The sequence below is a fragment of the Asterias rubens genome, chromosome 16 (genome assembly GCF_902459465.1).
Source record: "Asterias rubens chromosome 16, eAstRub1.3, whole genome shotgun sequence".
NCBI lineage: Eukaryota > Metazoa > Echinodermata > Asteroidea > Forcipulatida > Asteriidae > Asterias > Asterias rubens.
This window is the reverse complement of record NC_047077.1, coordinates 5,470,556-5,482,221: the sequence shown is the minus strand read 5'-3', so window position 1 is coordinate 5,482,221 and position 11,666 is coordinate 5,470,556. Positions and strand designations below refer to the sequence as shown.

At 40.9% G+C, this 11,666-nt stretch overlaps 1 protein-coding gene across 1 annotated transcript in view; it reads left to right on the top strand.

The window, feature by feature from the left end:
• Positions 1-11,666, top strand: part of LOC117301054 — a 126,853-nt gene that overhangs the window by 45,875 nt on the left and 69,312 nt on the right. The window contains exons 36-41 of the mRNA XM_033784936.1: positions 50-275; positions 874-968; positions 1,312-1,505; positions 2,904-7,026; positions 7,547-7,908; positions 8,528-8,723. Coding sequence (XP_033640827.1) covers positions 50-275; positions 874-968; positions 1,312-1,505; positions 2,904-7,026; positions 7,547-7,908; positions 8,528-8,723 — 5,196 coding nt within the window. The remainder of the gene's footprint in view (positions 1-49; positions 276-873; positions 969-1,311; positions 1,506-2,903; positions 7,027-7,546; positions 7,909-8,527; positions 8,724-11,666) is intronic.

The window sequence follows — 11,666 nt, the reverse complement described above, 5'->3', positions numbered from 1 at the left end:
AAATGGCATATTTGCTGACAACTCGCACTCTTCTTGATTTGCAATACAGGGACTTATTTTGCTGGAGCAGGAGGCAGCCACGGGGCCAAAGGTGGTCTCGGTAGGTATAGCCCCGACTCAAACTCACACTATGACTCCATATTTGCCCCCGAGGAGTTCGGAGAAGCGGGCGGCTGTGGGATGCAACGTTGTGAGAATGGTGACGCGCCAGCTGGCGGGGGCGCTCTTCATCTTCAGACGACCGAACTGTACAATAGCGGCACCATCAGTGCAAGGTACATGTTACAGATTTTGAAAGTCACAGGCATTTTTCTCAGTCGATGTTTTTTATTTTGCATCTACCATCAACAGAAATTTGCGCTGTTGTATTATAAGAACATTGAATTGTATTAACCCTTTTATGCATCATTTATTTTAGTGATAAATTAATCATATGGACTCATTACTTTTTTAATTGATTTTTGGAAATTGGTACCCCCACCCCCCCCCCCCCCCCCACCCCCCAAAAAGGTCAAAATAGAACCCTCAGGAATCCTCTTTCACATTTCAAAACTGTGTGGGTGTGCGATCTTTATTTATTAATTTTTTTTTTCAATAATTTTTTTTCTGAAGGGATTTAAACTATTTATGAATATCTGGGACAGTTCATCCATTCTGGTTTTTTTTTGAGAGGATCACATGAGAATCACATGGCCACGTTTAAATGTTCAAAATGGTGAGGAATCTTTGAAGATGGCTTCATGAACTTAAGTCAATTGTCTGAAATTCCTAAAAATTGTAATATGCAACAAGTTTATGTATTCTATCAGGGATTCTGTGCATCAGACATTTGTACCCCAAAAAAATTGAAATGATACTTTGTTTTGTCTGCAGAGGTCAGAATGCAGTCAGTGTTGCATCCTCTACAAGATCCGGTGGAGGAGCTGGGGGCAGTATCTGGCTGGAAGTTGATTCCATCGTGTCCAAAGGTTTGTTTGTAGATAGATTTTTAACGTTATAAAGCATTTCGAGAATCCTTTCACTTCGAAGTAATGTAGTAATGTAAAAAGATTTTTACAACTCATAACCATGTCCAATCTCAGCAGCACTGGCACTACACAAATTGGAAACATTTGAATCTGAGTTTTGTATTCGTAGTTGGGATTATCCCTGCATGTAAATTATTTGCTCTGGATTTTCACCGATAGTACAAAAACTCGCCCACCTTTTGAAATGAAACTTTTAGACGTCAGTTTTTATTATGTACAAATAGAATTAATATAATCGAACGGTTCAAAAAACAATTGGTATAATTTGTCTTTAACTCACCAGGGGAAATTGATGCCAGGGGTGGGCAGGGAGATGGGAATGAAGGCGGAGGTGGTGCAGGTGGCATCATATCAATCTACTACGATGATGAAGAGATCACTGAGCAACCTCTTGCCTGTGGTGCTTCGGGGTACCAGGCTGGTGGCTCAGGGTTTGTGTATCTGGTGCGGCTTAAAGAAGGATTTGTGTACAGCAAGGTGAGTTACATGTACCTGTAGTCAAGCTCCCATCCTGTTGAGTAAAGGGAAGCACTAAAAACAACACTGGTTGGCTAATGCAAACTAGGAATTTGGGAAAAAATAAAATTACAGTGCTTAAAGGAACACGTTGCCTTAGATTGGTCGAGTTGGTCTTGCATTTGTAACCATTTGTTATAAAATGCTTATGGTTAAAAACATGTTTTTAAAGTAGAATACAATGATCCACACAAATTTGTCTTAAAATTGCGTGGTTTTCTAACTTTCTTACTTTGCGAACGAACACGGTCGGCAATTTATGTGAGTCAAAAATTTGACTACAGCGGATAAGGGCTTGTCCGGTGAAGCGAGCAGCCATAACAAAGCGGAGCAATCAGAGTGTTGGGTCTGAATTTCTAAAGCTTTCTGCAGAAAGGTGCCGGTAATTGGTCCCTTTGTTGAAGCCACTGCCCCAGCCTGTTTGAGTAAAGCTCATGCATATTCGTGTGACATAGTGTAGCTTTGTGAATTGACCTGTAGATAATAAGCTCATTAAAGTGGTGAAAGAATTACCGCCGGGATCCGGGGGTTTCTGGTGGTGGGTAGTTAAAGACGGCCTCCCTAAAAACAAAATGGTTACAAAAACTTTTTAAAGACCAACTCGACCGATACAAGGCAACATGTTCCTTTAATATGCTAAGTATAGATGGAATGAAAGGGCCTTGTGCTTTTTAGTTTAACAGGTTGCAGGTAATAACCGTAATTATAATGCGCATTTTGCCAAAGGATACAAAGCGCCAGGTATTATTACTGCAAGGTGAGTGGTACGAAATTTGAGATATGAGACCTAATCCTTAGCACCATGTAATGGTTTACAAGGTGCTGTGGCGCAATAAGCTGTCAATCCAGCCAGGAACACCGGGGCAAACCCCTTCATTTTTGGATAAGTGCTGTGGGTTCTTTTACATGCGTTTACTGAACACATGGGACCAACGGCTTTACGTCTCATCCGAGGACGAAGCAATGGTACATGACACTAGTGTCACAACTGGGGATTCAAACCCACACTCTGCCTATCAGAAACACCAGAGTTTGAATTTGGTGCTCTTAACCGCTCGGCAATGGCACTTTCCACAAGTAGGTGATGGGATCGTGCCTTTGATGCTACAAGCATGGAATTTGAGTTGTACTTTTAGAATTTACAAGCAATAGTAGCCTTTTTGAAAGTTGCTTGTATTTTACCTATTTATTTCTTTTAAATAACTTTCTCATGACATACTCAAACAGAGTGTCAAATTCTTGTGTCCGCAACTCCCCAAATTTGTCCCATATCTACCCCACTATTAAAAAATGTTGAATTTGAGTGAATTTTATGAGGATTTTTTTAGATCTTTGTTTATTTTACCTTTTTATCTTCAGATACTAATGGACAACTGTGGACTTGATTCTCCACAAGAAGCAGTCGCCGATTTGACCTCTGACACTAACATCTTCATCCTCCATGAGCTGGAGATAAGAGGGAGGGCAAGACTCCGTCTCACTGGGAGGAGTCTCAACAACCCCTCCCTGTGCTTCCCTGTTGCAGTCCTCAAGGGTGATCGGACAGGATGGTTCACAGTTAGTAGTCAGATCAGAGCTCACTTCTCAATTTGTGGATGCCCCGTCTGCAACATCCAAGACCCTGTCGCTAGGATTGATCTTGTTTTCAGCATCGCTGTCGAAAACAACGGCTATTTGAAGGTTCCCAGGGACGTGACTCTGCGGGAAGGAGTGACCCTTGACCTTTGTGGGAACCTGGATGGCGTACAAGACGGCTCGTTGAGTATTCGTGATGGGGGAACTCTAAATGCGGGTTATCCAGCAAGAACTGGAGGTTCTGCTTCCCCAGTAGGCACTTTGGACATAGACACTGTTTCAATATTCAAAGGGGGTGTCATGAAGAAGTCAACATCATGTCCAAATCCAGAAAACATGGACTTACTTCTTGAGGTAGCAACTTTCAAGCAGTCTTGGATGTCAACATTCTTGGGAGACGGATTCATAATTTCAGATGCTTCATCTGTTGTGGTAGATGAGACTAGAGGGCCTTTACCCAGTCAAATGTGTCCAGAAGGGGTACAGACGTTCTTTAATGTAACAACTGATGACCCGTGTCCTGGGGGCCTAACACTGACATTCAATAACAACACACAGACAGTAGTTTGCGACTACAACAGCCTTCATATGACGGTCGGACAGAGTTGTGATTTGGTTCCAGGCGAACACATCTACCAGTCATTGGTTTTGGAAGCAGGTTCCGAGATCAATGTAGTGGGACAGGAAAACGGACTGAGTCTAACTCAGTTAAGTGTCTCAGATCTTACTGTCAACTATGGTGGAGTGATCAATAGTCATGCTGGTGGGTTTGTGAATGGTGGCCATGGACAGGGAGTAAATGGAACAGGTGGAAGTTATGGTGGAATTGCAGGAGGGGCTGATACGACTGTTACATATGGAAGTGTGATGGTGCCAGTTGAGTATGGCAGCAGTGGAACAGACTCTCAAGGTGGTGGACAAATTGAGATCACAGTTACAAGAAACTTCCATCATGATGGGAGTATTAAGGTGACGGGGGAAGGTGGAGTTGGCGGAGGGAGCGGTGGAAGTATTTATGTCCGTGCTGGTTCCTTCTCGGGTTATGGAGTGCTTGATGCATCTGGAGGAGCTGGAACAACCTCAGGAGGTGGGGGTGGCAGGATATCAATAGACGTATCTGGCTCAAGTGAATACAAAGGCACTTATCTTGCAAATGGTGGCAGAGGTGGGGTTAGTGGCTCATCGGGCACTATCTTCCTGCAACATGTTACTTATGGAACATTGTCCACTTCCTTGATCATCTCTGGAGAATCGCCACATCCAACAGAAACAACATCTCTTGGTTTGACAGACCTTGATGAGCTACATGTCCTTGATTCCGGAAATGTAGCTATACAGTCTAATCTCAATGTGAGTGTGCTTTTCTGTGATGGAACTGGAAAGTTAGTCGTGTCGAAGGGAGTCTCTCTTACTGTACAAGATTTTATTAATCCCAGTCTTGGAATACAGTGTAGGGTTGAGGTCCAGGAAGGTGCCGAGTTTGTTGTCAATACCCATTTAATCCTTACAGGATTAATCCAGCCATTGCTTGATCTGAGAGGTAGCCTAACTGCACACTCATTAACTGTTGGTGAAAGCGGTGAACTGGTTATGAGCAGGAATGGCACCTTGGTGACAACTCAGATTGTGATAAACAAGTTAGGCCATCTGACAATCGCTGATGGAGCCAAGATCCAGAAAACATCCTCTAAGAAAGGACAAAATGGAGCCATCAGTTTAGATGAACTTTCTATCGGGCCAGAAGCTAGTTTCACAGTTGAAGCTGAAGCACAACTGAACATTGCGAATTTGACCCTCCAGTATGGCTCAGTACTCACTGGTGGTGAGTCGCTCTATTTTACAACTAATACAACAAACATCGAGAGTGGAGCACTGATTTCTGTCAACAAGGGAGGCTTAGTTGATGGTCCTGGAAGTCCAGGATACCCAACCAGTGGTGCTAGTCATGGTGGGCAGGGAGCAACTCTCCAGAATAGCATAGACAAGAGCCTCACGTATGGCTCTCCATTTGAACCAAAGTCTCCAGGCAGTGGTGTGGGTGACATAAGAGGAGGTGGAGTCGTTACATTTACCACAGCAGAATCTTTCATCCTTGGTGGAGAAATTGCTGCTAATGGCGAAAGCAGCAGCAACTCTGGTGGAGCTTCAGGAGGAAGTATCTATATCAATGCTGCTCAGCTAAGTGGACATGGCTCTTTGTCAGCTAATGGTGGTGATGGAGGTCCATCTTGTTGTGGAGGAGGTGGAGGTGGTAGACTCTCTATTGTCGCGCCAGAAAGCAGTGACTTTGCTGGGGTTTTAACTTCCAATGGAGGACATGGTTTTAGAAACGGTGCTGCTGGGACCATCTACTTGCAAACCAGTGAAAAGGGGACTTCTACAAAAACTCTAACAGTTGACAATGGGGACATGATGTCGGAGTCCTTTACCGTATTCCTATCTGAAGAAGACACTTCTGAAAGCTCTCTTGACAAAATAGTCATAAGGAACTCGGGTAAGTTGCAGTTAGCAGAGGAAGTTCGTGCTTCAGTCTTTGTGAAAAACCTTCAAGGGGATTTCAGTGGTATCATTCTAGTCAAGGCAAACCAGACACTATCAATTGCAACTACGCAGGCAGTCACAAGCTATTACACCCTTGAAAGTGCCCTTGTGGTGGATAAAGATGGTGAAATCATTGTCCCTTCCAACCTTTATCTTCATCAAGTGACGTCTGGTACATGTCTCCACCTGGCAGGGTTAATCACAGGAGCCACGAAACTCCTCGTTGGATCCAATGCGGAAGTTTTGATTGAGCCAACTGCAAGTACTGCTATTATCTCTGATGGGAGTTACGTCTTCATTGACCCACCAGGGACCTTCACCTTGGATTCTTTACTCGTTCTTGGTCATGGAATTCTCACCTTTGAAACATTATTTGATAAACCCGCATCCCTGAATGTCTTGAATGAAATCCATGTGCGATATAGTGGCATGCTGCGGGGAAGGTGGCTCCTTCTCAAAGCAAAACAGGTGCATGTAGAATATGCTGGTTCAATTTCAAGTGATGGTATGGGATATTATGCTTCAAGTGGACCAGGATCATCTCATCAAACAGGAGGAGCTGGTGGAAGCCATGGTGGTGTGGGAGGTCAAGGATCGGAAGGCACTCAACCAATGACATCTGCATATGGCAGTTTGTACGAAGCCAGGGAGTTTGGAAGTGGAGGTGGTAACAGTAGCACAGGCAGCGGTGGATCAGGAGGTGGTGTGATTGAAATCGAAGTTGATACTTTCAGACTGGATGGCTCCGTTAGCTCAAATGGGAATCAGAGTGAAGCTGGTGGTGGAAGCGGTGGGGCTGTCCACATCCAGATCGCCCAGGAGTTAACAGGTTCTGGCGAGATCAGTGTCGTGGGTGGTAAGGCTGGTATGGCGGGATGTGGAGGCGGTGGTGGAGGCAGGGTTACCTTAGTCACACAAGTTGCATCACGTTTCACTGGGGCGTACCTTGTCAATGGAGGTTCTGCAGATGCTCCTGCTCAGCCTGGTGGCTCAGGAACAGCATACATCAAGCAGATAACAGGAGCAACTTATTTCTCCAAGCTATACATCAGTAATGATGCCACGGGGATCACAACACCACAGCTCACCCTACTTAGTGAGACAGACATTGAGGAATTCAACTTTGATGAGCTTCATGTCCTCAAGAATGTCATTCTAGAAGTTGCCGGTTTGGACAAGACAATGACAGTGACAACCCTCATCAGTGATGCCACAAGCACGGTCAAAGTTCACGACACAATGACCTTGAGTGTCTCGGAAGGTCAGGAGGAAGTCAATCTTGCCTGTAGCTTCCAACTTGATCCAGAAGGAGAATTACGACTTCCTACCAGGGTGACATTCCTAGGACCCCAGAATGTGCTTTCAGGTTGGTCCATTTGTTGTTTTGTTTTCTTCCTGAGGTAGTTGTCATAATACGAAAATTCTCAATCACTTTAATTGTTCGGTTTGCTAATCGTGATGAAATGTTGGGATTTTGATTGCCGGGTTCATTTTTGACCAAGGATTAAATAAATTTTTTTATTATTCATGAATGTTTATTCAATAAGTGTTAAGCAATGTGTTTGAACTCCGGTCATGACAACTTTTCTTGCAAAATCATTAAAGAAATGAAATGGCAATGCAACTTCTAAAGACTCCTGATAATGAGAAGAGCCAGTGTGTGTCAAAGTGGGCATGGCTAACAGTGGAACTATATAACACTTGCAAACAGGAAACTGTTTTTGTGTGCCGTTTTTTTCTTTCTTCTTATTATGCTTCGGAGAAAGACTCAGCTAGGGTGGAGACAAAAGGTCTACCACACTTTCCATTTCATTCACCCACAGGTCCTATTTATTTTGGCAAGCATTTAACAGCTATTCCTTATTTTTCTTTGATTATTTATTCAGGTACACTTACAAACATTTTTGAGATGGTGGTGGCTTCTTACCAAGAGGTCACCCTATCCCCAGAGGGAAGGACAGCTTTGTTCATAGACGGCAACTACACCTACATTTCCGACCGTGGTGCTTACAAACTAGCTCTTCTATCCGTCAACGATCATGCAAGTCTAACTTTTGGAATGTCCCCAAATGTGACCACCACACATCAGCCCCACTCTATAGGAGTACTGGATGTGGAATATGACGGGGTTGTTCATGCAGAGGAACTTTACCTCCAAGGGAATGAGGTTGTGCTTCATCCGGGAAGTGCCATTCAGCTCTTTGGGGGTGGCAGTCCACCCATGGAGGGGCCTGGAGCTGGTGGAACGGTGAGTTTACAAATGAGTTCAAAATAAAAAATAAAGAGGCAAAAGAAAAGTTCACCACACTTAAAATTAAATTTGTTAGACTTTGTACTAAAATAAATTGTGGAGGAACTTACTGTTTCTTGCTTCAAATGGATTGTAGCAGAGAATTCATCACTTGCAGTATAATGGTGGGTTTGCTGTGGGATGAGCTTTAGCGGTGTTTCAAATTGAAACTTTTAGGCTTTTGTTTAAGGTACTGGACACTGTTAGTAATTACTAAAAGAAATTGTTAGCATAAAAACTTGCTTGGTATTATAAAACATTGTGAGAAATGGCTCCCACTGAAGTAACATAGTTTATGAGAAAGAGGTAGCTTCTCACTCAAATACTAAAAGACTTGAGGCCTGAAGCCTTCTATTATGCATCCGAAAGCACACAAAATTGTGCAACAAGGTTTTTTTTCCTTTCATTCTTCTCTTGCAACTTTGTTGACCAATTGAGCCCAACGTTTTCACAGATTTGTTATTTTATGCATATGTTGGGATACACCAAGTGAAAATAATTGTCTTTGACAATTTCCAAAGGTGTCCAGTGCCTTTAAGATAAATTATTAATCGTGAATTTTGTCGTGAAATTCAAGATTGACGATATCGGAACTGGCGGAGGACATGCTGGATATGGAGGATCACCAATTGACCAATCAGGCGGCTCTCCTTATCAGTCAACCACGAACCCCCAGCAGGCCGGTAGTGGTGGTGGGACTGGATCGACCGGGGAAGGAGGAAGAGGAGGGGGACTGCTTCAAATGGAGCTTAGTGGAACGTTGTCTCTTGAAGGTAAGTAGACTTTTTGAGTTGTGGTTCTTCTAGCCTGAACATCTGATGTCACACTTTTGAGTCTCTTGAATTTTGCCAGAGATCAGCCTTGGGTGTGCGTCAATCCCTGTCCATGTTCCTTTGACCTCTTATTTGAAATGTCACTTTCATATATGAAGTGTCACTTTTACTGGGGATTCAACTTCTACGATTGAATACCGTTCAATACATTTATTTCATTTGCTGTCCTTGGAAATAAATTGATTTGGAGTTGAACATAGAACAATTGACTAGAGGAGGACTTGAACCTGCAACCTCTGGGTTAAAGCTCTACCCGACTGAGCTATCTAGCCCCATCTAGCCCCATTATTGCAGTCTCCCTATATTGTCAGTTACTTAATTCAGGGATGCCAGTCAGAAGCCAGTTGACCTGTAACTATCGCCACATCCAAGTTAATAAAACAATCTTGGAAATGTCAGCAGAGTGTTGCTTCTGAGAAGAACTGAAGTAGAGAAATTTGTCTTGACATTTCCAACAGTGGACTGAGAAGGACTAAGGGTTGTAGGCCTACATAGCAGTTTGCTTATTACTGGGTCAAATTAGTTTTTACATGTGATGTATTCTAGGTGACAGATGTGGTATTGAAGTAAACAGTCATTAACAAAATAAAAATACTTTCCAACTAAAATATATTTTGATTTAATTAATAATTTCAGTGAAGCTTGAAAAAATTACCAACATACAAACAATTTTACCTATTTACAAAGTTATACACCGACTGAAAGAAATATGCACACATGATAAAAATGAAAAACCTTTGGAATATCAAAAAGTAGATACGTTTTGGCATAATTTTTTTAATTTCTCTTTAGATTTTGACTAACAGAATAAGACAATGTATATTCAGTTTGCGGTAACATCATGTGTAGTATAGACCATGTGAACTTTGTTTACAATAAGTGTGACCTTGTACATTCTTTGCTAGTCTGGCAGGCAAGTTACTGCACTGGTCATATGGGAAAGTTGACATTTTGTGTTCGAATTTCCACATAAATCCACTGTTATGAAAGTAAAAGCTGGACAAGTTTTGAAATGTGCCCCCTTCTATCATATCAAAAGTTGATAAGAATTGGACAATGCAATCTCCATAAAATTATAAGATTTTATGTTTTCTTCCATTGAGCTGTGTACAAATCGTGCATGCAGGAAGTCCAGACTTGGTGGCTCTTTTGTAAACATGTGATGTCACAGGTCACATCGTCTATACACACATGGTGTTACCGCAGACTGAATAAGAGTAGTACTATATAAGAGTGTATTATACAGGAGCCTCTATGCACATTACAAAACATAAAGCAATGTAAACTGTGAAACAGATTGTTACAAAAAAAGTATTTTCAAACAAGTACGTCATGAAAAGTACCTTGAAAATCATAGCAGAGTGAGCCGGTTAAATATGAACTATAATTAAAAGACATCCACATCAACATGCCTCAAACCCAGAAACAGACCAAATAATCCCCTTTATCAAAAATATGCGTTTCTAAGCAAAGTCACAATTATTTGAATATTTTGATTGCAATATATATATATTTTTTTTGGTATATTATTTCAGTTAAAATATATCTACATGTAAATAAAAAATAGCCTTCAGAAAAATATACTGCATTTCTAAGAAAAAGTCACACAAAATCAAAAATGTTGAGTTTCTAGAATTTTTAAATAAATTTTGATGAAAACTGTTCACTTCAATTTTCTAATTTGACTATGTCAACTTTCCAAAATACATCCCTTAATAAATAGTCACACAAGCATTATATTATTAAAATAGATGAAAGACTCCACAGATAATTATAATATTTATAAAGCGACCTGTATAGGCAGAACCTCAAAGCTTTCAACTACAAGCTTAAATAGTTTTAAACGGATAATATCATATTAAAGTGCAAAAAGGTGAATTTTCTTAAATAACACAGTGCCTAGTGTCTCCACTCCAAACACAAAATATTCTGAAATGCCAGCATTAACAACAAGTTTTCGATATGAATTTAGAATGTCACTTTAAAAAGACCAAAATAGCCACAGATATTATATCTCCTCAAACAAAAGATACACACCGATTTTTCTATCGTAAAGGAAAGTCTAGCAAATCTTTGTTTCAAAGGCACAATTATGTATAGGAAACATTATAAATATTGAACACAATTAAAATTCCTATGAGGCTCATCCATATTAATATTTAGATGACGTCTAAAAAAGACATTGGTACATTAAATTAATCACTCCTGCTTTGCAGATGAGTCGAAGTGATTCTTTTTCTACAAACCCATTACTGTCCTTTACTTGATGGATAGTAAGCACACATGTTTTTAAATTAAAACACTAAGGAAGTGAGCGTCGTCGCAGTGACACTTTGTCATGGCACGTTTTAGTTATTAATCTGTTTTCTTTCAAAGTACAATGCCATGTGGGAGTCAAAGTACTTGATATCCAAGGCTGGACTACTCCATATATAACAAGGGACATCTGGCCCAATTTCATAGAGCTGCTAAGCACAAAAATTTGCTTAGCATGAAATTTTGCCTTGATAAAACAGGATAACCAACACAATTTCCAGGAAAAGCAAACAACAGCTGAATATCAGCAACGAGCAATATGCAACAAATAGAAATTTTGTTGGTAATCCTGTTTTTATCAAGGATGAAATTTCATGCTAAGCAAATTTTCGTGCTCAGCAGCTCTATGAAATTGGGCCCTGGTCTCAAAGTTGTGTAGTGTGGGGATTTCTGGAGAATTTTTGTTTTCCACTCATATATTATTATTAATGTTTAATTGTCACATGAGAAATATAATTGAACTGTGATTGCATTTTGGTTTTGCGTGTCTAAAACTATGTTATACAGAAATACACAATAAAAAATTACCATTTTATACAAAAATACATCAAATCTATAAACATTTAT